Consider the following 27,208-nt stretch of genomic DNA (forward strand, 5'->3'; position numbering starts at 1 on the left):
CGTAATCACTCTAGAATTTTATGATCATTTCCTTGCTTTTTCTCAGTTATACCACACTAATACCACACTCTAAATACTGTTTATTTTGAACTTTTTATTTTGAACTTTTATATTAATAGAATCATATGATATATATTCCGTGACTGACTTTTTTTTTAAACCTGACATTATTTTCCTGGTATTTATCTGCAGTATTTTTTGTAGATAAAATTCACTAATTCTCACTACTCTATTGGCAAATACTGAATATACCTTAATTTATCCATCTACTACTAATGGAAAGTTGGACTATTTGCAATTTTTTGCTATTAAAACTGTACTGAGGGACTTCCCTAGTGGCCCAGCAGCTAAGAATCCGCCTTCCAATGTGGGAATGCGGGTTGATCCCTAGCCCAGGAACTGGGATCCCATATGCCATGGGACCTGAGCCTGAGCGCCACAACTAGAGAGAAGCCCACAGGCTGCAGTGAGGCTCCTGATGTAACCAAAAGTAAAATAAATGTCAAAAAAGTGAAGCCGCTGCCCTGACAGGGTCTTTGTGTTTATGCATTAAGGACACGAGTCTCTTTATGGCAGTGATTCAGTCCTCACTGAGTACCACTGACTATGTTTTATGATAAATGACATGTAATAATTCTTCTATATTGATTTTATAAGGACTTGCTTTCATAAAAATGACAGCACATGATAAATTTAAGAATAATATTACCACATTTCAACGTTTTGGAAAATGTATTTCAGACTATTACACAGAATCACATGATCCTCAAAATTCAAGTTTACAACTGATCTTCACAAGAGCCTTATCCATATACACATTAGTTATTCAGAAGGAAAAATTTGATACAGTATTTTAGTAGTTACATGATTTGTAACCAATACTGAATTACTGAAAGCTGAAGAACTCTCAATGAATTACATAGAGGATAACCACTCTCAATAGATAAGAAGCGAGACAATAAAGGAAAATTTTCTGTTCAGTCATAGAAAAATGATAAAGGCATTTATGATGAGATAAATGCTTCAAGTTAGTACACAATCTACTGGGCAAATAAAACTGCCACACTGGTTGGTAGTTTTGCTTTTGAATATATGTGGTATGGTATTATCCATTTTGGAGAAGAAAATGGCAACCCACTCCAGTATTCTTGCGTGGAAAATTCCATGGACAGAGGAACCTGGTGGGCTACAGTCCATGGGGTTGCAAAGAGTCAGACACAACTGAGCATGCACACATCACCCAATTATCTGACATTAAGTAATATGTAAAATTTCAAGTCTGAGTTCTCAAAATGGTTGCTTGGTATTTTTGAATAGTGTCTGGTGTACTCAGAGTGTTTCTTTTCATTTATCTTTTCTTCTTTTATAAGGTTTAGTGGGACTGTGCAATGCTGGAGCAATAGTCCAGAATGTCCTGAATAGTGAATTCCATTGTAACACCAGATCCAGGATAACAGCGAGCTATCAAACCTTCAAAATGCTTGTACTGGCGAATGAATTCATCCTGCATGGAGTGCCACACCACCTACAAAATGAAAATGAGAGTGACTAAACTACAAGTGGAAACAATACATAACAAGAATGTAGAAATACTGTCAAGACATATTCTAAGCATTTAGGATAGCATAATTCACTTTCACACATTGGAGAAGGAAATGGCAACCCACTCCAGTGTTCTTGCCTTGAGAATCCCAGGGACGGGGGAGCCTGGTGGGCTGCCGTCTATGGGGTCGCACAGGGTCGGATAGGACTGAAGTGACTTAGCAGCAGGATAGCATAATAGTTAATCACTGTGGATGGTGACTGCAGCCATGAAATTAAAAGATGCTTGCTCCTTGGAAGAAAAGTTATGACAAACCTAGACAACATATTAAATAGCAAAAACTTCACTTTGCTGACAAAGGTCTGTAGAGTCAAAACTATTGTTTTTCCAGTAGTCATGTACAGATGTGAGACTTGGACCATAAAGAGGGCTGAGTGCCAAAAAAACTGATGCTTTCGAACTGTGCTGGAGAAGATTCTTGAGTCCCTTGGACTGCAAGGAGATCCAACCAGTCAGTCCTAAAGGAAATCAACCCTGAATATTCACTGGAAGGATTGATGCTGAAGTTAAAGCTCCAATATTTTGGACACCTGATGTGAAGAGCCGACTCACTGAAAAAGACCCTGATGCTGGGAAAGATTGAGGGTGGGAAGAGAAAACGGTGGCAGAGGATGAGATGGTTAGGTAACATCATCGACTCAATGGACATGAATTTGAGCAAACTCTGGGCAGTCCATGGGGTCGCAAAGAGTCGGACGTGACTGAGCGACTGAACTGAACTGGGAGAGAGTAAAGGACAGGGAAGCCTGGTGTGCTGCAGTCCATAGGGTCACAGAGTCACGTCTGAGCAACTGAACAACAACAGTTAAGAATGTACATCCTGAAGCAAGATTCGTAACTCCTCGAGTGACCTTGAGTATGTTATACCACTCTTCTGTGCCTCAAGGCCCTTATCTGTAAACTGGGTAGTGATAATAATACCTTCCTCACAGGTTCAAATGAGATTAAATGAGTGAATGTATGTAAAGTGCTCAGAACAGTGTTCGACACAGTAATGTTTATTACATTTTAGCTGTTATTATATCTGTTCCAATATCCAACACAGATGTGGCTATGCACTACTATGTATGAAATAAGACTAAGGATTAAATGAAATTTCACAGCAGATGAAAGTTTAATTTATCTAAAATTAAGGATGCAAAACACTTTTTGATGACATGGAGGACACCAAGATGAGTCAGACTACTCATGAGCAATCAAAGGAATCTATAATCTAGAAGTGGAAACTAAAATGCCGACAGATATAAGCAGAAATCAATACAACACTGTAAATCAACTATACTTCAATCAAAAAAAAAGTAAACAAATGAACAGTCCCATAAGAAAATAAATTTTAGACAACTCTCAAGACAGAATTTGACACACACACACTGACATATTAGTAATATCAATAGGTTACATTTATTTGACTTATTTCATATCAGCACAGTACAAAGTGCTTTATGTATGTATTATTCTATTTAAGTCTCATGACAACCCGGTGAGGGTGGGTTCTATGAACGAACACCATTTCTATCTGCCAGTTCAAAGAGTGCCTTCTTCTAGGATTTTTCCTTGTAAATCCTAAATGTCACAAATCTTAAATTCCTAATAGTCAGCTTAAGACTATTTTACTAAACAGCTTTACTTACACTTTTTGCTTCTCATCTTTTAGCTCACAGTATTTCTTCCACTGGGAATGCCACTTCTATTTTATGTGTTAAGTTAGTATCTGACTTCCAAAGACTAATATAAATGCTTTCCTTCATGAAGCCTTCCATGATGCTAAAATCAGATTGAGTAATTCTTACTCATCTCTAACTGAGGTTTAAACCTGACTCTATCATACATTAGCAATGGGATCATGGTCACATTACTCTACCTCTCTAAGCTCTGATTTTCACATGTATAAAATGGCAATGGCAATAATATTAGTGCCCACCTACAGAGTACAGGTATTATTTCTGCTTTTCAAATAAGGAAACTGAGGCTCAGAGAGGTGAACTAACTTGTTCCAAACCAGGCAGTTTTACCTGGAGGCAGATTATGAACCCATATCCAGGCTCCCATGCTCAGAATCACTCCACATTCCATCCCCTTACTACCCTCCAAACTAAAACAAAACACAGAAAGTAATGAAAAACCCATCCCCAAACAAAAGCAAAACAACTTAATGTCTCAAAATGATACAACAGAAATATAAAATACACAGAGATAGCCATATAAACTTGTATAAATATTCCTTTCTTCCTCTCAATTTACTAATCTTGTCTGCATTTAATATGGCGCTTTCCTCCTGCACTAAAATTAGAAAATGTATAGCATTTCTAGAGGAATATTTAGGGGAAAATAGATATATATAAGGATGTGCAATCTAGGTAGGTTAAGAGAACTAAAGCACACCTGAAGTAAGTTCTCCTCTTCACATAAATGTTTATCAACCTTCTTGTAGAGGTTATCGAGACCTTTTTTCACTTCTTTTCCAGGATACTCTTTAATAACTTTTCGGAGTTCTTGTTTGTTAAACGCAAGTTGATAGCTCACTTCCTCCTCTCTTATACCCTGTGCCACCCGAGCTTCCACACCTTCAAAGAAATGCTTCAAGGAAATGAAAAGAAACAATGACTAAGAACGGCTCTCACTACCACTTAAATTAAAAAAAAAAAAAAATCTGATTATAAAATAGTATATATCCACTGTGTAAAAATCAGTGTGTGAAAATACAAAGGATAAAATAATAATCAGCTATTATCACACTACTCAGAGATAAGCACTGTCAAAAGACTAGAATTCCCTCTAGTCTTTTGATGTGTGAGTATGAAAATGAGATTAATTTTGTATGCTGTATTTTTCATTTAATATTTTATATGTTTTTCCCAAAGTATAAATTTTAATGGTTGCATCATGTTCCATCCAATGGCTATACTATGTCTATTCATTCCTCCAGTATTAAGTATTTAATATTTTTTACTTTTTCTCTTGAAGTTGGCAAAATCTATTCATCAAAAACAAAATCTATTATAAATACAGCTATAAATAACTTTCATACATAGGTATTTACCCACATTATTGATGACTGTCCAGCATAAATTTCTAGGACTATAATTCCTCAGTTGAGGAATGTAATTGTTAAGTATTCTGAAGATTCTTCATATACACAAATTGCTTCCCAGAAAAGTTCAATTACTTTATATTTCTGTCAGCAGTATATGACACTATTTTATCTTATCATACTATCATCAGCATTATCATAATTAAAAAAAAAATCTTTGTCATTTTGAAAAGTGAAAAAGGGGGACTTTCCTGGCAGTCCAGTGTTTAAGACTCTGCCCTTCCAATGCAGACGGCATGGATTGGATCCCCGGGGATGGACGGGGAGGGGGAACTAAGATCCCACATGCCAAGTGGTGTAGCCAAAAAAAAAAGGTAAGAAAGGTTTATTTGTCATTTTATTTCAATATTCTTCAGCTAGAAATGAAGTTTATCTGCTTTTCATATGCTCAGTAAGTACATTCAGAACTCATACCCATTTATATACTGGGATCTTAGTGCTTTCCTGATTGATTTTAAAAAGATCTTTTATATTAAGTATACTGACTGTTGTGCTGTTATAAATGTTCTTCTCAGGTTGCCTTTTAAGTGTAATTGGTTTTTTAACATGCACATTGGCAAGTCTTTACCTGAGCACAACATGATTTAATACTGACAAGTCAAATCCCCTCTCTACTATTATCTAAAATTATCTTAGCAATTATTTATTTATTCTTCATTAAATTATTACATTTTTAATAATAATTTTCTAGACAAATCTGTTCCGGATATTTAAAATTTTTTTCTACACAGATTTTAATTTTTTAATTTATTTTTCTACACAGATTTTTAATTGGTTATTATAACATATAGGAAACAAATTGTTTTTTGATATATATATATCTTGACTAGGTTAAAAAACCCATTTTACTTTACCAGATAAAATAACCTCAACATATTATATACAGGTAATTATAACCCTGAGGGCTTCCCAGGTGGCGCAGTCACAAAGACTCCGCCTGCCAACGCAGGAGACACAAGAGACCCGGATTTGATCCCTGGGTTGGTAAGATTCCCTGGAGAAGGAAATGTTTCTCTTTTCATATATCTTTATGTTTCGGTCTTACTGCATTGGCTAGAGCTTCTATAACAATGTTAAATAATAAAGGATTTATCAATGTTTCTGCTCTAAATTTGATTTCAAAGGAAGTTCCTTTATGTTGCAGTTATGTATCATGCAGGCTTTAGGTCTGAGACAGACCCTTTACCCTAAAGGAATATCTGTCTGTTCTTCAGTTTACAAGGCACTGGTTCTGCATTTGAATTGCTGACAACAGATAGACAATTTTTATTTGACTCTAACTTCAAAACATAGATGACTAATCACACTGTGGACCTAATTTGTTAGAAGGGTCCATTTAAGCTTCTACTATGTTGCAAAGTTCTCTAAAACTACCATTTCTCATGTTTAAAGATCAGATTTGCTCTGGGGAATGACAAGTCAAGAAAGGAAGGATAAAGAAAAGGCAATGAATAAAACAATTTTTTATTTTCTTTTTATCTTGACAGAATTTTCAAAATCTTCATCTGAGCTAGGGATAAAGGTTAGCCATTTACGAGGTAAGAAATGGAAGACTGGTATAATGGAAAAGGCTAAATCTATGGTTAATCCCCCTGCTTTGCTACCTGTCAATTATTATAACTTTTTATTTACTTTTAGTTTCTTCATTTGTAAAACAAGGATAATGCTATCTTACCCCACATCATCATTTACAAGAATTAAAAGAAATAATGTATATAAAACATCTAGCAGTGTCTGAGCAGCTTCAGTATCTCAGTCCATCCTTCCTTATCCTCCTGCACCAATGAATGAGCAAACTCAAATGTCTGTTGTGGTACTCACATCTAAACACAGGTTCAAAACCAGGAAAAATACACTGAATGAAAATATGCTTACATTTAGTTTTTCAAGAGGCTGTCCTAAAGAGTATATGACATAAGACTGAAGGTGATCTGTGTATTTTTGTTTGGCTTCTTTTTTTTCAGCTTCTAGACATGAGATTTTCAAACGAGAAAGTGTTGCAAAAATATGGTGGAAGTTTTCCATCATGACGACATCCCTGGGGGTCTTCTGGCTTTCGTTTGCTACTTTCTCCACTAAAACAAAAATGGAAAAAATTTAACGATGACCTGGTATGAATATGACCACATTTAGCTATGGAAAAATTACACAGTTTTTTTCATTTATAACTTTAAGAAGTAAGCACATTTCTGGACTTAATCAAATAAAACATACTGTATTGAAGGATCTACCTAAACCTAAATAAAAAATCATTCTAAATCAGTCATATATGTATATGGCTAAATTTGGATTCCTATTTCACATCTTTTAGCCAAACAAATTCCAAACTGTTCAAGTGCTTAAAGTGTCAAAGGCAAATAAATGAATGCAATTGTAAGTACTAAGAAAAATAAACCTAATTAAAGAAATAATTCTGTGGTAGTATGAACTTTCTAAGAATGGCCCAAAACTTAGAAGTCATAAAGAGAAAGATGAATAAACTTAACATATAATTTGGAAGCTCTTACACAGTAAAACATACCATAAGCAAAACTGATTTATATCCTTCTAGGTTAACAAAGGATAACAAGACTGATAATACCAAGAAATACTGGGTCTCGAGGCAGATGTGACAGAAACTTTCACCAAACGCTCAAAGGACCAAACAGGTATAATCAATCTTTCTGTGTGGTTATTTGGCAGAAACTCAACAGACACAAAACTTCTGACCCAGTAATTATTTCTAATAATTGATCCTAGGGAAATTATTGGACAATATACAGAAATATACAGAAAACTGGAAACAAACCAAATGCCTGTGAACAGATCTGCTAAGTAAACAATGATAGATGGAACTCTATGTAATCATTAAAAGTGAATACTGTTATCTATATCAGGAGACAAGGACAGACACTAGAATCACAGAGTCTAGCAGGTTCCAAACAGGGTGTAAGGCGTGAGAAACATTTTAAATTACAGAACACACAATATGTGCATATATGTCAGGGAGAGAGAGAGACTGAAAAGTTCACACAGGTAAAAATTAAATGTTACCTTTGTATGATGAGATTACAAATTACCTTTACTTTCTTCTTGATTTTTAAAGTCAGTTTGCTGATTTTGGGGGGTATGTAATGAACATATACTACTTTACAATCAGACAAAGCAAAGCTACTTTGAATTTTAAAAGAAATATCAACCATATAAACATTCAATCATGTAATTTATCATCTTTCCCTTAAACCTGTTTCCACCAAAAATGTATTATCTGTAACTGTTGAGATAATTCTACTTTTGTCATTTTTTTTAGTTTTAAAAATTCCTGAATTGATGCAGTCAGATCATTTATTTCAAATTAAACACATCCACACTGTTTCTGTAACTTAACTGTGTGATCTGACATAGGAAGATGATGAATTACACTATTTTAGCACTAATTTGGGCTTCCCTGGTAGCTCAGCTGGTAAAGAATTGGCCTGCAATGCAGGAGACCCAGATTCAATAACTGGCTCGGGAAGATCCCCTGGAGAAGGGATAGGCTATCCACTCCAGTATTCTTGACCTTCCCTGGTGGCTCAGATGGTAAAGAAACCACCTGCAATGTGGGAGGCCTGGGTTTGATCCTGGGGTTGGGAAGATCCCCTGGCTGATTGTATGGCAACCCGTGTCAGTATTCTTGCCTGGAGAATCCCATGGACAGAGGAGCCTGGTGGGCTACAGTCCATGGTGTTGCAAAGAGTCGGACATGACTGAGTGACTAAGCATACACACATGCAGACATCACTGTTGATCAGCTCAAGAAGACTCTTGCTAAAATGCGAATGTAATCCACAAGGTCATTTTTGTGTTTAAAAAATGAATTTCAACTTTGCATACCGATAGCCAATATGAACCCTAAAATATAAGTAGTTCCTGGTAAATACAAAAGGGTTTTACATACTGTTTTTCAAATTTAAGAAATCTTTATTATTATTTTTAATACATATATATTTTTATTTACTTGTGCCAGGTATTCATTGCTGCATGTGGGATCTAGTTCCCTGACCAGGGATTGAACCCAGGTTCTCCGCATTGGGAGTGTGGAGTCTTAGCCACTGGACCACCAGAGAAGTCCCAAATTTAAGAAATCTTTAATTTCAGAAAACTTAAAAAAGACTATAGACTATGGAAAATAATGAACACATCTGTCCCCAAACTTCTAACTTAATCAGAAATAATGAAAACAACAGACCAAAAATACCAGAAATAAGGAAAACCACCACCAAAAACTTCTTCATAATGTAACAAAAGCTTACCATTAACAAACACTCCTCTGATAAGTTTAGTATATGCTTTATCTAGATCTCCACGACGCTCAGCATTTTTAAAGATTGATTCTGCGAGTCCAGCAAATTCTTCAAATTCAGCAACAAACGGGAGAATTCCTACTTTACTCTTCTTTGAGATCTTTACTTCTTCCATTTGCCTTATTTGGTTACTCTAAAGTTAGGCAGAAAGCAAGGGAGAAAAATAGCTAAGCAACTTAGAAACAACATACAATTAAAAGTAAATATATATACCACAAAGGCATGATGTAATTTAATACCTAGAACATTTTGGACATTTACTAATCAAAGAGTAATACAATATGGATAACTAAGAAAAACTATTTCTAGAGATTAAAAAGTACATATATATTATTTAAGAAACTAAAATCAAGGAAAAAAATCCAAATTATTCAAAACAAAATGCACTCAAAGCTTGTGAACCTCAGGTCTTTGTTTAAAGTAAAAACAACCAATGAACACTTCTATCATTTATAAAAGGTAAGTATATAATGATTGCCCATTTTGGGGCAGAGCAGATACCAGAGCACACACAGGATCTCTCAAGATTATTTCTGGTTGGTGTCTATATAGTCAAGTTGAGAACCACAACCATTTTCAAATCTCGTCAGCCTAAAATTTGTTTGGATACAGAAGTTCTATGTTTTGGGAGTATGAGAACAGAGGAGAACAGGTACTTCTACTGTGGATTTGCATTATATCGTTTCCCATGTACCTATTAGTCATTTACTCTAAATCAGTATAGCAAAGTACTTGTGTAAGATGGATACAAAGTACAAACAGACATAGACAGAATATAGACACTTTGGTTCAAAATAATCAATTATGATTCTGTGTACTTCCAGGGGATCTAGTTCTATTCCCAGTAAGAAGTACATTGCCAAAATGTTGAATTATTTTCAACTCCTACCTAAAATTTCATTGTGCTGAGATTCTGGGGGTATAACCTGAAAACCATATGACATGTAGAGATTAGAAAAGTAACTGTTCTTTTGTTCAATATGGTACTGGAAGTGCTAGACATAGCAATCAGACAGGAAAAATAAATAAAAGGAATCCAAATTGGACAAATAATTCTAAAACCTGTATGGAAACACAAAAGATCATAATAGCCAAAGCAAGCTCAAGAAAGAAGAACAAAATCAGAGGTATTATGCTCCCTGATTTCAAACTATACTACAAAGTTACAATCATCAAACAATATGGTACTGGTACAAAAACACACATGTACATTAACAGAACAGAGCACCCAGGAATAAACCCATTCTTATATGGTTAATTAATCTATGACAAAGAAGGCAAGAGTATACAATGAGGAAGAGACACCCAGATCGTATCATTTTCAAAGGTTAAAGGGTACAAAACCACATCACTATAGTGTGAGGAATCCTGAAAAGCAAAGTAAATGCAGGTAAGAAATGTACTGGAGTGCAGTGTCCAGCTTGGTAGTACTTGGTATGTTTCTAATTTTATCCCTAGTTCTTGGCAGGCTAATCTTTTTAGCCCTGTTCCTTGAAGAACACTTTAGGCTTGGCCACCAGATGAAAGTACTAAACTCAGATGCCATCTATTCCACTTTCTGCAGTTGTCTGACATTCATTCTTTGGTTCAATACACAGAGAACCATTCACTACTTTTTCAAGGTATGCTTTAGGTCCAGATCTTGTCCCAAGTACCAAAACATGTAACACTTACTGAGCACACACAACTGACTGGACACTGTGAAAAGACTTGATTTAAATTAAGAAACAGATTGATGATAACCAACAGAAGGAACCATCCTTCTCCCTTTAGTGACAAAAGGTCCATCTTTTAGAAATACATGCAATTTAGGAAAAAAACATGACTTTATACCTTCGTCTAGGTTAATTTTACTAAATTTCTTCACTTCCCAGTTTTGAGAGTAGCATGAACATTCTTCAGCAAACTATTACTAATTACCACTATTATTCCCTGGTGACTCAGATGGTAAAGCATCTGCCTACAATGTGGGAAACTGGGGTTCGATCCCTGGGTCGGGATGATCCTCTGGAGAAGGAAATAGCAACCCAGTCCAGTACTCTTGCCTGGAAAATCCCATGGACGGAGGAGCATGGAAGGCTACAGTCCATGGGGTCGCAAAGAGTCGGACACGACTAAGCGGCTTCACTTTCACTTTCATTACTGTCATCATCACCATCATCATCACCACCATTACAAGCAATTAGTTACAAGCTCTTATTCTGTACCAGGCAATGTGCTAAGCACTTCATTTGAACCCATGTCTACATCTCCCTGACACTATTATGTCTTACACTTATAATAATTACATTCAACTGGATTGAGAGGTATTATATCAAAGTTTTATATACTAGTTTTATTCACTGATAAGAGCAAGAAAATCTTCATATTCTAAAAACGTACAGTGTTCTCATGGTTAATGTTCTAGCTATTCTTATTCTATGTCACATGGGACTCATTATCTTAGACTTTAGTAATTCTTTATTTTCTTTTTGGCAATCAGCTTACAATCAGACCTTACAGGTATATCATCACTTCTGAAGAAAGCTGGGCAGGGAAGAGGATAAGTGGACAAATTTCGTAATATTTCAAATGCCAGTGCAATCATTTGGTGGGGAAGGAGGGTTAACAAGTCTGTTGAGGTGACATTTACGTTTCTACAGATGGCTTTTAAACTTTCAGAAATCAGTAAGTATTATTTTTAAAAAGTATAAAAGATGATGTTGATTTTAATTACCCTTAATATTTTTATTATCCTCTCATTATTCTATGGGCTTCCCTAGTGGCTCAGCCAGTAAAGAATCTGCCTGCAAAGCGAGAGACCTGGGTTCGAGCCCTGGGTTGGGAAGATCCCCTGGAGGGAATGGCTACCCACTCCAGTATTCTTGCCTGGATTAATTCCAATGACAGAGGAGTCTGGCAAGCTACAGACCATGGGGTCACAAAGACTCAAACATGACTGAGCGATTTTCACTCACTCATTATTCTACGGCTATTCAAGCACTGGATTTAACTTAGAGGTTACATAGTAGAATAATTCAGATGATAAATATCTATTTCTAAATATTAATACTAAATATATTAATAAAATGAAACTCTTTTTAGAACCTGGCCCAATCCTGTTCATATCTATGAGCTTACCAAAACCTAACAGAAAAAATAAAGTTAATGATTTTTTCCCTATTAGAAGGAGAAAAGTGATAACTGCCAAAAGTTGTCACAAGAACAATTTATTCTTAAAGCAATATGATTAAAGCTATTAAACTGAAAAAATACTTTAATCAATTAAAATAATCCAACTATTAATTATCTTATTGTAATATATTAAAAGAAGAAAAACAATAAATTCAAGTTTCAGTTGTTTCATTAAATCTATGGTCACTAATTGGTCACCTGGTCTATGGTCACTAATTGGTCACCTGGGATTTCAGTTACTTAGTGGATCTCGGGTGTAATTGCTGCTGCCTCTGTGTCAGCTACTCCAGAACTTGCCATGATTCACAGTGTAGACGGGACACAACTTGGCACAGCGCCATCCAACTAACCTGCTCCTGTATACTGCAGCCAATACCCTGCTGCAAGGCTTGGGGGATAGGAACAGTAGATTCCCCCAGTGGAAAGCCGGAAGTCTTTTAAACACACACACACACACACTCTGCAATGGTTAAGAGTTCTAAGTTACTGAAAAAAAAAATACCCAACTTACAATACATTTGTCAAAGTTCCTTTTGACAGTCACCAAAACATTTCCCAGTGTAGTACTCAGAAAAGAAGCGGGGTCCACATTCTGTGCAGTCCACACATGGTGACTCATTTTGACTAGCATATAAAGGGAGTTAAAGCTATCGATTTTGTCTCCTAATGCAATCAAGTTGTTCAGTTCTGGCTCAATGCAGCGAAATATTTTAATCATCATTTGGCGGATCATATCTTTCCTGTTCAGAAATACAAAAAGTTAGTACAAGCTTCAGGTGTATTCATCTTTAACTTTAATCCACTCGGTAAACACAAATGACTACAATTTGATATATCAACTAACACTGTCCAAATAGTTAATTATTCTAGAATGGCTTCCAATATAAACATATTTTTTTGAGGTTGCATTTTTATCACTCAAAATAACGTCCTTTGTAGAACTGGGTCCTGAAATGTGCTCTGTGATTTCTGAGAAATACACTACAATTCAAATGCTACTTCCTACCAGCAAACATCAAAATTGACTGCATTTGTGTGATTACAGGAGCAAAGAAAAGCCGAAGAGCCATGAAGGGGACCAATTTTACTTCACTGAGAAGTTCTGTAACACACTGGGCACACAGATCGGTGCTCTTAGTGTTGTCAGCTATGGACAGTAATCTGGACTCCTCACTGGGCAGCATTCCTTCCTGCTCAATTGAAAGTTTACTTTTTTTTCCACAATAAACAACAGATAGTAACAAACACATACTCAGATGAAACAGGCAGCGGTGTGCCAGCATTATGTTGCCGTGACAACGTTCCTCCATCTGTGTCCTCTGCTTCAGTCTGCAAAAATTATTCAGGTACTTTACATAATAAAAGACTAACAAATTGACTAGTTTAGTTTATATAGCAATAGCCTGCTCAGTCTTAAAATTCTTAGGAGAGAATGTATGACGAGAAATAACGATTTTTAAAGGTAATATTATCAATGAAATTATATAATTTAATATGGTGTTTCAGAATGTTCAGGAGAAGCTTTGTTTTCAGATTTTATCTGAGAATGAGAAGTTGTGTTTGCTTGTGAGCACATTTGAGGGGGGTGAGGCGGGAGAGAAAGGTAGAGGAGACTCAGAGGGAGTGCAGAACGAGGGGGCAATTTAATAAAAAGCTGAAAACATCTAGGGACATGTTCAAGGGAGAATTTTGAAAATTAAGATCATTCTAATAAAATTAACATTCTAATAAAACTTGAGCATAAAAAATGCTGTCAGAAGTTCTTACAGAAACTAACAAACAAATTTACTAGCAATACCATCTACAAGAACAAATCCCCTAATCATCTGAAAGACTTAATTTCTCAGTCATTGAGCACTGTTTTTATATGTTAGTTCTTTTAAAGATCATCTTAATTTAAAAAAAAACCACTCGATTGCATTGTGCTTTTAAGTTCTTTAAAATACTCTAGCAAATGTCTCATTTTATTTTCTTACATTTATGCCACCAGAGAGCCATGTTCAATAGGCATTATTATACCCATTACATAGATGAAGAAAAATAGGGATTAAATAATTAGTTTATGGTCTCATAGTAAGAAAGCCATAAGAAAGATTCTGATTTGAGGCTTCACCATTTTTTTCTTGCTTGCTTTCATTTATTTTTTAAGACCATGGGGGCTTCCCTGGTGGCTCAGCAGTAAAGAAATCTGCCTGCCAATGCAGTAGCCACGGGTTCAATTCCTGGGTTGGGAAGATCCCCTGGTGAAGGAACTGGCAATCCACTCTAGTATTCTTGCCTGGGAAATCCCATGGATAGAGAAACCTGGTGGGCTACAGTCCACGGGGTCGCAAAGAGTCAGACACGACTTAGTGACTAAATAACAACAAATATACATTAAAACATCATTTTTTAATTTTTTAATTCTATTTTTCTTGATCATTAAAACAATAAATTTACTTTTAAAAAATATTTTTTTGCCAAGTAAACTCAGACATGTCCCCCATTCATCAATTTGGAGAATGTTTAGGCCTAAGATAGTCTAGACTATTAGATTAGATGCCCAAACCCTATCCTTTTTTTAATTATCTTATATGATAAAAATTATTCAAAAAATCCTTACAATGTAAATTCTTTCTGTTCTGATATTGAAATTATGACAACATACTGATTAGGCTAATTATGATATAGATCATAAATATGAGCTAGTAAATAAATGTCACCCATACCACAGTTCCAGGCATACTCTGATGTTGCTGTAGTTTGAAAAATTTACTTATGAAGTCTTGTTCTGCCAGACACAGGGGCTCCAGTTCACTCAGTACCTGTTCAAAGATCTGAAGAAAACCAAAATGATTCTACAAAGAACTGAACAAAACGCTTAAAATAACATTCTACATTTAATCACTTTTCTGCAGCAACCAGGGAAGCTTTATCTATAATCTTAATAGAATCCCCCAAACGAATACTTCCAAGATTGACAGGACAATGCAGTATTAATGAGGCATAATACGGTCAGAACATACCTAAAACAAAACTGACAACAATTATTCACTTGGAATCTGGAAAGAGGAACATAGCGATAAAACTTTTCATTTAAACAATTTAGCTTCATAAAAGTTGTTTCCTCTGTGTAGTCACTCGAATAACTGGATTGACAATCCAAGCTCTTTATGATTTATAGCAAATTTTAATAAAGCTGTTATGTCATTTAATTGATGGATCACATTTCAGTTGCCATTTGACCAGTATTTTTTTTTTTTAGATTTAGAAATGGAAAGTAAGACATGGTTAATTAGAAGAGTCAATAGAGCCCAAATCTTTGAACACAATTAAAGCAATAACTAACTGGTGCTAGAAAACTGACAGTAATGTTTAAGAAACATGCGTCATTTTATTTTACCTTATCAAATCTGGCTCTGTCGGCGACATCGAGATCAGAGGCCGACATGTTTCCCATGTCCAGCAAGGAAGATGACTGAGACCTGCGGTTCCCGGAGCTCTGAACACTGAGCTTATTTAGACTGGAAGTAGATCCGGTTAATTTCCCGGAACTCCCGTGAAGACCTGGGAAACGACAAACCTTTAAAAGCTGTGACCTTCACGAATAAAAGGTCCATGGCATAAATCAGGGCTCCCTTCTGCTGTCCTGCTCTTCTGGGGCTCATGTGGGTGAGGGCACAACTCTGCCACATGAAGAGGACGTAGAGTGTAAAGACTCTTTCATTAAGACTTGTGTTCTACTTCTGAGCCTATGTAAAGATAGGTGAAATCATACAGAATTACAGAATAAGATTGAAAGGGATCTTAAAGATCACACCTGTGCCCTGCCCAGTCTCATCACAGTTGTCTGATGATTTTTCTAAAGTAGATGAGGATTTCTTTTCCACTCAGAAGACATGACTGTGGATGAAAGTCACTGACACCCTAGAATACTGGCTAACATAATGATTGTATTTCTAGAAAAAAACTGCCATATTCCAATATTATTTGCCTCTACATTAAATCAACATATTAGGCTGAACCATATGAAACTACCAACACTCAATTATTCTTGTCCTACTAAAAACGTCAATTACACACGACTCAACTTAATACATTCCTGAACTCAGACACCCTTGTTTTTTCAGCAAGTGAATTGATTAAAGTTCTTTTAAAAACTAAACGAAACGAAAAGAAAAAACAAAAAACAAAAACAAAACCCTGAATATTTGTTGTATTTAAAATACAACTACCATAACACATACATAGTTAACTATATTAATATGGGACATCTGAGTTTAGGTATAAACACAGGTATCTATCATAGCTATGAGGAAAAATGAGAACAATATGTCTGGACAATATCCTACATACATCAAACTATTAAAGGATTCTATTTTTACAAGAAAATGTGATGTTTTTATTCAGAATTAAATTTAAACAGTAACACATTTTTATTCTTCTTGACTATTTCTCAGCTAAACCTGTATTATTTGCTGATGGTCAGAAGGGACAAATAATAAGATAAGTGATAAAAAATATGATATACAGTTAGTTAGAGACAAACTTTGGTTTCATTATGCAAAATCTGACCATACGTACAAGAAATTTTATAGTTTCTAAATACAGCCTGAAAACAAAAGTATAATGGTTAAGACTTTTATAAATTTCTGACTACCCACCATACATGTTTAACCATACCACATATTTCTTGGATGTAGTCATATCACTTCCTTTCTGTTGGTTTTCTCTCTGGCCAAAACCTGGCAACCCAGAGCAATCAATATTTCTGGTGTAACTTTTTTCAAGATAAATAACTAGTTTCTAGACATTAAACAAACATGCATTGAGAATACCTACTAATACACTAAGCATACTCACTCTCTGTTTCCTGTTTGACAGCACTTTCTTTTCGAGGCAGTGTAGCTGTGATGGATTAGGTTGCAAGCATCAAAGACAAAGACAAGTTAATAAACTGCAATTTGCACAAACCATGCACAAGAGGAAGTTAAAGCTCTAGTTTAAAAGACACATGCAAAGAACCATGAGCATCAAGTAACAAGAGATGCAACATATGTTTAGTTGGTCAGCTACTGCTTGAGAAATTACATGACAGAAAAAACTTTACTAGTCTTTTAATGTACTATTTTATGCAAATATTCAGGTAAAATATCTACATTTGTAAACCTCCCCCACACGTTTAAATGATGTTTTTAAGTCTCCTAAGCTGATGTACTTAAATTTAAAGACTACTTCCAAGTTCTGATTTCTGAAGAAAACAGAGTTCAAGTAAATAATTTAATACAGTGAAAATTTAATAGAATGAAGTTGCACATTTATACATTAAATGCATTAACAATCCTGTATTCACTGAAAGCTCTTGGAAGGAATCTCCACTGTACTAAATAATTTTATACTCCCTCTGATAAAAAAATTATGAGTGGAGTTTTAAAACCATTTTAGAAATAATAAGCTAAACTGTTTAGTAACTTAACTGGCTCTGTGAACATTGAGAATAAAACATATGTATCAAAATACTAATTATTGGGAGATGGGTAGGTAGAAGGGTAAAGCTGAGAGACAGGTCTAATGTAGGAATTGGAGCTCTTTCAGGGTCATTTGGTATTTCCTTTATCTAAAACCTCTCTTTAGTATTTGTTAGATCAATTGTAGAGATCGTTTTGTGAAACATTCTAAACCCAAATGAGAATCTAATTTGAAAGGCAAAGAAAGAAATTATAGAATAAAACAGAAAATTAATGAATATAACTCTAGAAATATTTAAGAAATAGAAAACAAGGTGTCAACTCCTGCCAAACAGGGATAGTGATAGTTGCTATTGCTAGGCAAAAGCTTGAGTATAAAGTACTAATTTGCCACACCAAAAACATGTAAATCTTCCCAGCCTTGTCTGCCTGAAGTTTAAAGGAATATGAAATGATAAGGCTGGACATTACAGCAACTAGGAGGGAGGGATGCACTGGAGCTACTAGCTTGTCAATCTGAACAGTACCTTCTGGCGGTCTTAAGGTGCCACTCTACTAAATTCACCAGTTTCAGAGCAAAGCCTAATTCTGTATATATTTTTCTTTTTTTTAAAGTAGTTAATAAATACTACTAGTGCCCTATTTGGGCTCATAAAAAAGTCTATATTATTTATCAGCAAGAAGTAACAATATTCCGGTAAATTTTAAATATCCTTAAACAGTTCCTGCTAGAGTACAAGCACCAAGAGGGGAGGGTCTGTGCTCATTGCTGCATTCTCAGCATCGAGCAGCGATTATCATGTAATAGGTAATTAATAAACATTTTCTGAATGAATCTTCCCCTCAGGACTGAATGTAGTCTTGTGTTCAAGACTCCCTTTGGAGTCAACAAGATTTCTTAATTTAGTGGAGAAACACTGAAAAAAATGTGTTTGGTGTATCATTTTTTAAGTTTTGGATTACTAAAGATAAGGAAGTTATTATATAAATGGACTCAACTAATATTTGTGTGTCTTAGTAGTAAAAAGAAAAAAAAACGGGCAATTTAAAAAATTATTACTAAGTATCCTTTGCCTGTCTTTTCATTAAGTACATCTGAGGAATACAAAAGAAAAACAAAACACCAAAGTATCAATCTTGAGGGGACAATTCCACACCTCTGAAAATATCAGGGTAAGCCTTCTGATCTAAAAAAGGCAAAGATTTTATAAAAACCTTACCACAAAGAAAAAGTACTTTACTGGCATTGTAACATTATTTTAAACTATCTAAACTAAGTAGATGTTAAAGACTTGAGTAAAGAATGGTTCAAAAAGAGAGAATTCCCCTGAATCTCTATGACTATACACAATTTCCTTTTGTAAAATACATTCAATCTGACTTTTTATTCTTATTAGTATCTCGGATGCAGCATTTTCAGAGCAAGGAAAAAACAAAACAAATTTAAAATTTTATTCATAATTACTTAATTTTGATCCATTGAAAAGTTATCTTCCCCAAATTTTAGGTTTCTCTTTTAACTGTAATTACTATTAAGAACTGATTTAAACATAATTTGAATCCTTGAAAAGGTATCTTTAAAAAGCTTACATTCTACTTATTTAGAACTTCTGAAGTCATTTGTATTTAACTTGAAATTTATTTTTAAATGTTGACCAACAAGCTATATTTTCAAAGATGAACAAAATAGTTTTTATCCTCTGAATTCTGTTTATTATTTAGTTTTTCTTTTCTTGTAACTGATAACATCAAAGTAATAGAAACTATAATTTTTTGGTTACTCTCCTATTTCTCATTACTTAATAGGTACATACCAGAGATGTAATCTTAACCCTGTTTTAAAAGTATCTTCTAAACTTGTCTTAGGTTAATTAAAAATTTTTTAACAAGATAATTTAAGAACTTCAAGGAATAAGAAAAAAAATCAAGGTTTTAGGTTAATGCAATGATACCATTAAGATAGTATTGTACTTGATTTAAATTATATTTCAATTATGTCATTTATCTCAGTGAGAATCTTAAGCTTGATAAATTAATATTATGATAGTGACATTAATAACCTTCCAAGGAGGTAGTTTTAGAAAGATTTCCCTTTTACTGCAGTAACAAGTGATGACAAATATACTAAATGAAAACATTAAACATGTAACTGTATTAATATGTTGTTTACTAAAAAGAAAAACTGATTTAACATATCCATGGTGAAACATTAACAAGGATATAAACACACCGTTTAAGAACAAGTAACCTTTAGGATGAGTTAGCATTTCTGTTTCCAAAAGCCTATTGTCCCAATATTTTTATCAGTATCTTTACCAAAGTGTAATACACAGATTCAAACCATTTAAAAAATCTGAATATATTAGTGTTGTATTAAAAAAAAAAAACAACCACAAACCAGTGAATCACAAAATAATTACCCACTACTAAAGATAGTCTTCTTTGTCCTAAAGAAAAGAATGGAAAGATGAGCTATCAATTTCAATCAGGGCACAGGCTCCTTTCAACAAGCAAATGCTAAACTCATGGTTCTAAAGGGGAACTATGCAGACACAGAGGACACACTGTAGCCATTTAAGGCCAGGTTTTGACTCCAATAGGCACAGAACTCCATCCAAAAAGAAGTCCAGAGATGGGTACATGCAAGAGCAGAATGTGGCCTCAGCAAATCATTTCCTTGCAACTTGATACTTTCACTGGTTATCCTTTTAAATCAAGTTTTTTGTTTATTTAACATATTTAGAAGCAACAAAAACCCCTCTTGTTTCAAAAATAACTCTTTGGAAAAATAAAGTATAATTGCAGGAGAAATTTTGGTGACATTTTTATAGCCCCTTCATAGGGGAGAAAACACTTAGCAACTTTCTTTTTGATTCAAAATAGCCAGTGACAAGTAAGAAGCCAGGAATCACTTCACTTCCCTGTGGAGTGCAATGACTTAAGAGATCACAGACTTGCCTCCAACTGTTATAAAAGGTCTTTTAGGAAATCAGAAACTGAACTTCCAACATCTGTCTCTTAATCTAGTACTTTCTCTCCAGACTGCACTTCATTCTCTGGCCAACTGCTGCTTCTATGACTATACACAGTTGTCCCTGGTATCTGTGCAGGGTTGGTTCCAGCACCAGTCGTGGATACCAAAATCCATGGATGCTCAAGTCCCATGGTTGGTCCTCCGTATTTATGGGTTCCGCGTCTGCGGATATGAGGTGCACTGTACTTTTATTAGACATGGCATGTATATACAATTGCTGTCAAGTTCACATACTGCAGAATTTTAATTAGTAAAAATAAGGATTTAGAGATATACTTGTTCCATGAAAAACCTATAAATCAAACCAATGCATTAGATTTATTCTTTTACTAATTCTATTGTATCTCCTTCCACCTTGCCTAAAAAGTCTTAAAATTATGTGTCACAAATAAAATAATTTTTAATAGAAGAGAAAACAAGGGGACTGAGGTGCCTAAGCTTACCAAACTTCTTGCTTTCTTTAGTTGTGCCAGTCATCTTGATCTTTGCAACTTCAAAGAAATCTTTAATTTCTCTCTCATAGAGTCGTGATAAATAATCCATGTAATTCTTAAAAGTGAAAACAACACATACTCATTAATAAAACAAATATAACAACTTCCATTTCTCAATCCCCTCATATCCTTTGTACTTGTTTTGAATTTTGTGGTCTTAAAATATTTGATGCATTTCATAGGACACAAGAAGGCTATTTTCCATCTTTTAAAAAAACTGAACTGGCATCATAATATTAACAATTTGTAAAAATATGAAGTTAATAATTACACTCACATTTTCACTTTTATACATTCAGTTCAGTTCAGTTGCTCAGTCATGTACGACTCTTTGTAACCCCATGGACTGCAGCACGCCAGGCTTCCCTGTCCATCACCAACTCCTGGAGTTTACTCAAACTCATGTCCATTGAGTCAGTGATGCCATCCAGCCATCTCATCTTCTGTTGTCCCCTTCTCCTCCAGTCTTTAATCTTTCCCAGCATCAGGGTCTTTTCAAATGAGTCACTTCTACGCATCAGGTGGCCAAAGTATTGGAGTTTCAGCTTCAATATCAGGCATTTCAATGAATATTCAGGACTGATTTCCTTTAGGATTGACTGGTTCTATCTCCTTGCTGTACGAGGGACTCTCAAGAGTCTTCTCCAACACCACAGTTCAAAAGCATCAATTCTTCGGTGCTCAGCTTTCTTTATAGTCCAACTCTCATACCCATACATAACTACTGGAAAAGCCATAGCCTTGACTAAATGGACCTTTGTTGGCAAAGTAATGTCTCAGTTTTTTAATATGCTGTCTAGGTTGGTCATAGCTTTTCTCCCAAGGAGCAAGCCTCTTTTAATTTCATGGCTGTAATCACCACCTGCAGTGATTTTGGAGCCCCCAAAAATAAAGTCTGTTTCCATTGTCTCCCCTTCTATTTGCCACGAAGTGATGGGACAGGATGCCATGATCTTTGTCTTCTGAATGTTGAGTTTTAAGCCAACTTTTTCACTCTCCTTTTTCACTTTCATCAAAAGCCTCTTTAGTTCTTCACTTTCTGCCATAAGGGTGGTGTCATCTGCTTATCTGAGGTTTTTGATATTTCTCCTGGCAATCCTGATTCCAGCTTGTGCTTCATGCAGCCCAGCATTTCAAACGATGTACTCCGCATTTAAGTTAAATAAGCAGGGTGACAGTATACAACCTTGACGTACTCCTTTCCCGATTTGGAACCAGTCTGTTGTTCCATGTTCAGTTCTAACTGTTGCTTCCTGACCTGCATACAGATTTCTCAAGAGGCAAATAAGGTGGTCTGCTATTCCTATCTTTTGAAGAATTTTTCACAGTTTGTGGTAATCCACACAGTCAAAGGCTTTGGCGTAGTCAATAAAGCAGCAGTAGATGTTTTTCTGGAACTCTCTTGCTTTTTCAATGATCCAATGGTAATTTACACATTACCTTTCATGCATTTTAAACATAGCTGCATTCATACTATACTGGGTGTTTGGGTCAGCACAATCACGCTTTTCCAGTGCCATATGCTAATGACTGCACAGTATTATGCTCTGCTGATGTTCACAGTTTAGTAAACCAACCCCCTAACACAGACTACATAAGTGGTTTCGATGTTTTGCTGTGATAGACAATGTTACAATAAGCTTTTCATCTCTAATGAACTGCTTCCTTGGAATAATTCCCTAAGGGTAAAATTACAGTGCTAAAGAATAAGGGAATCTTTTAACTCTTCTTCCATAATGCCATGCTGTTTCAAAAATTATTATACCAATAGACAGGATCAATGACATTGAAGCAGGACACTGGGTTTTACCATACCTTGCCAGCATGGGGTATTAAATTAGCCCAAAATAGGTTACTCTCATAAGAATTTAATTACTACATCTTACAGTTTTCATAATCACATAATTTATTTTTAAAAAACAAAATTTATTCTAGTTCAAATGAAAATATCTATTATTTAACATGCAAACTCATTCCCCCATCATCTATGCTTACTATCATACAAAAATATTTTATACCCTTACGAAGGAGTCAACAGTAGGAGACCATGTATTTTTCCAAATCCTATGTTAAATGCCTTATGTAGAGTTTCACTAAATTTAAATAAATCCACAGCAGAAAAACTTCTATGCCTAGTTATTCTTTTAAATGTATCATGAAATCTACACTTCAATTTCAAACACATCCAGTTTTAGAACAGTTTACTTTGCTTTAAACATCAGATGTAACTTTCAGAGGTATATCACTTAAATTATTTGTATACTGACTCATAGTTCATTATTGATTTTTTAAGTTATTTTATAAATATATATAAATATATTAGATATATTTATATATATTTAGATATTTTATAGATAGATATGTCCTTATAAAAAATTTTTGGATGAAACATAATATAGAGCCTTCTTTTTTCCAATTTGTATGCCACATACATTTCGCACAGATTCTCCGTAAGGAAAGTTAAATAGGAAATTTTATCCTGTGATCTTTGTGTGTAACTTTAAAAGCAAATCTAAAGCTAAACAGACACTAAAATTATTCCTATTTCATTGAGCTATTTCACTTTTTAGCATCTCATTCTTTGAATTTTAAATTATCACAAAAACACTGATCACTGGAAATCAATGTAAATGACTGACCAACTTATAATTCATAAAATCTTCATTAGATTTCTACTCAACTCACTCAATATAACAGACTGCATTCCAATACCCAAATTAAGTGCACACTACTACCCAAGCAATTTAAACAGTCTCAAAACAGCTATTTTGCTATTTTTAAAACAGTGATTTGAGCAGACTACCGAAAATCACCTTCTTTTTCAATACAATTCAAATGACTGAACACCCTCCCCCAGGTTCTCAACAGAACCCACGGGTGGGAAAGCCCACAGACAGGCATGACTCCCAGCTCATTCACTTACTGAATTCAGAGAGAAGCTTCTCACTGGGAGTATTTTTCTTAGCACCCTGTATACAGCACCTAACTTAAAATCCAACTATCTTGAGCTTAAATACTGTTATCTCAGGCAGTATTTCCAACTTTATTTTGTGCTCACTTTAGAGTCTTACAGATAACACCATGTTTTATTTTCTATATTTACAAATATAGGACTGAGGCTGAGACAATGTGTGAGCAGTCTTAAAGACTGTCGGCCTCAAGGGGCTATTAGGAGAGGAAAGATTGTTCCTACCTAAACAAGGATAAACCATCTCCCTGCTCAACTGCTCTACATGCATAACTCAGAGCCCCAGCTAGACAAGGGATTCTGGGCAGCCGAGCTTATTACATGCCCAACGCACCTCTATTTTCCTTAGGCTCTAATTACATACACCCCAAATCAGGGGTTTGCTTAGATTCAGCCATAAGTAGAGTTGGGGCAGGGCCTAGTTATTCTTTTCCCTAAAGAAATGAAGACAAGCTTTTCCTGGTCCTGCCAAAAAGTGTGAGCTGGTTACAAATAACCAAGTACAAAGGTGAGTGCTAAGTCACTTCAATCAGGTTCCTTTGCAACCCTATGGACTATAGCTCACCAGGCTCCTCTGCCCATGGGATTCTCCAGGCGAGAATACTGGAGTGGGTTGCCATTTCCTTCTCCAGGGGACCTTCCTGAGCCAGAGACTGAAGCTGAATCTCCTATGTCTCCTGCATTGGCAGGTGGGTTCTTTACCACTAGCACACACTACATGGGAAGTATGAAGTACAAATAGTATCTGGATTTAATTATTATGTCTTACCAAAGAAACACTGATTTGTCAGGTTCCTTTTTTCATTCCTTTCTTTCCATTTCCTTTCATTCCTTTCTTTGTCATATTAATAAGATTCCTATTTTTGAAAACACTTGAGCAAACAAATTAGATTATCAGGCATAAAACTGCATGGTCTGTCACAAGTTCAAACACAAGATAAAGTAAGATTCTTTGGAAATAAGATAATTTCATTTAAAAAAGCACATCAATATTGTCAATTGAAAATATACCATGAGCAGAGAATGATTCCATACTTCAGCACTCGACTGGCTACTGTCTTGCTTCTTCACTTTAAATTATATTCATGAAGCTACATATATATAAAGATGCAGCAATAATACTCACTGAGAACACCATCAGGCAAAAAGCTTATTGATTATTTTACTCATTTGAATATTCACTAGGGGACAAAGCACTTGTCGGCACAAAACTCTTAAGATGTAACAATATTTAATCATTCAAAATATAGTATTAATCCTCTTAAAACTTCAGAAGGCAAAGATTCCAGTCATGCAAATATTCTTCTGTAAGCTATCTCCAAATCAGAATTCTGCTGACTCAAAACAAATCAGAATACAACACAACAGTGGAGTCCTGAACCCATGGGTTCCTGCTACAATGGCCATTTACTAAATGAGAGCATGTCACTCTGCTACTCAAAGCCCAACACCCCTCCCTCATCTCTCTGCAAGTAAAAACCAAGTTCTCAACAACGGTGCGCAGTCCCTTCCAGATCTGCCCTGCCCCCGCCACCTCTCACGCCCACCCTCCCATCCGGAACCTGACTCGCGGTGCTCCCACCACCACGGCCTGGTTGCTCCTCCAGTGCTCCAGGTTGCTCTTGCCTTGGGGCACTTGTGCTGTGCTGGGAAAGCTTTCCTCGGAAATTCCCACTGCGCACCCCTGCTTATCTTTAAAATTTGTGCTCAAATGTTGCCTTCTCTGACCATCCTTTTTGAAACCGCAACCTTTCTGATGTCCTAGCATTCCCTGCTTTATGTTCTCTAGAGCTCTCAGCAGTCCCTTCCAGCAGACTACGACACTGACTTTTGTGTTGGTCCTTCTCCACTGGAATGCGTACTCTGAACAGGCAAGTGTTCGCTGTCTCCTTCAGCGCTGTTCTCTTTCGTGCATACAACAGCGTCAGCAAACAGCAGATGCTCAACGCGTTTGCTAAGTGAACGTGTGAATGGCTCTTTCTTGTCCGGCTGTGGCCACCTGTGTGTGTGTGTGCTCAGTCACTCAGTCGTGTCCCACTCTGTGACCCCACGGACTGTGGCCACCAGGCTCCTCTCTCCAATGGGATTCTCCAGGCAATAGGACTGCAGTCGGTTGCCATTTCCTTCTCCAGGGGATCTTTCCAACCCAGGGATCAAACCTGCATCTCCTACATTGACAGGTGGATTTTTTTATCATTGCACCACCTGGGAAGCCCAAGTGGTATTTATCACTGTTTTAATCTCTACGTCTCACAAGTCTGGCACCATCCTGTCCCTTGTTTTTGGATTCTCTCTTGTGATTTATAATCTCTATTCCTACTATCATCTTCTTCATTCAAGATTTCATTTCAGTTCATTATTGTATTAGGTTTTTAATTAGTTTCCCCTATCAAGTCTCTTCCTGTGTGTGAAGAATGCTGTTAGGACTCACAACTCAGATTTTTCAACCTAACTTCTCACTCTTCTAGAATATGGAATTTCAGCTTCAGTCAGGATGGCCTTCTTAAAGTCCCAGTAAAAGAGTCAAGTCCAATGTTTCCCATGAAGTTTTCTCCTGCGGCTACAGGTAATGAATTTCCTTTCTCTAACATGCTATACATTTAAACTCATATCCAGTTCAGCACTTAACTCTGGCCGGCTGTTTTAAGGATAATTGCTCTTCCCGGGCAGACCTGACGCTCTCTGGAAGCAGGAGCATGTGTGGGAGCCACTTCTTATTCTTACATACGGATTAGTGAGTACAAAAGAGGCACACAGTGAAAATCTGGTGAGTGACAAACAGATGTACCATAATATGATAATCCAATTTTTCCAGCTAGTCTGTCCCACAATCAGGAACAGAAATACCCATGTTTCTGTGTGCCTGGAACAGTGGAACATTTGCTTAATAAAGAGGCACACTGCATGTGCTTAAAAGAACAGATTACAGATTCTTATAAAGCAAATGCCTCATTGAAAATATAACTTCATACTCTCTAGTTTTTATACTGCACATAAAGCAACTCATGAAATAATTATTTAACTAAACTAAATGATGCTTCAAGCTACAGTATGGCCTAATACTATACTGAA

General features: G+C 35.7%; 1 protein-coding gene across 3 annotated transcripts in view; it reads right to left on the reverse strand.

Annotated features, from left to right (window-relative positions):
* Positions 1-688: 688 nt before the first annotated feature.
* Positions 689-27,208, reverse strand: part of EXOC1 (exocyst complex component 1) — a 52,143-nt gene continuing 25,623 nt past the window's right edge. The window contains exons 10-19 of one of the 3 annotated variants that reach the window (XM_061145912.1): positions 21,118-21,223; positions 17,036-17,080; positions 15,576-15,739; positions 14,902-15,009; positions 13,446-13,522; positions 12,705-12,933; positions 8,969-9,152; positions 6,570-6,769; positions 3,986-4,180; positions 689-1,525 (exon numbers count right to left, since the gene is read on the reverse strand). In XM_061145912.1, coding sequence (XP_061001895.1) covers positions 1,373-1,525; positions 3,986-4,180; positions 6,570-6,769; positions 8,969-9,152; positions 12,705-12,933; positions 13,446-13,522; positions 14,902-15,009; positions 15,576-15,739; positions 17,036-17,080; positions 21,118-21,223 — 1,461 coding nt within the window. In that variant the 3' untranslated portion in view covers positions 689-1,372. The remainder of the gene's footprint in view (positions 1,526-3,985; positions 4,181-6,569; positions 6,770-8,968; positions 9,153-12,704; positions 12,934-13,445; positions 13,523-14,901; positions 15,010-15,575; positions 15,740-17,035; positions 17,081-21,117; positions 21,224-27,208) is intronic. The other 2 variants (XM_061145913.1, XM_061145914.1) reach the window with 2 other exon arrangements.

The sequence above is a fragment of the Dama dama genome, chromosome 6, assembly GCF_033118175.1.
Source record: "Dama dama isolate Ldn47 chromosome 6, ASM3311817v1, whole genome shotgun sequence".
NCBI classification, from domain to species: domain Eukaryota; kingdom Metazoa; phylum Chordata; class Mammalia; order Artiodactyla; family Cervidae; genus Dama; species Dama dama.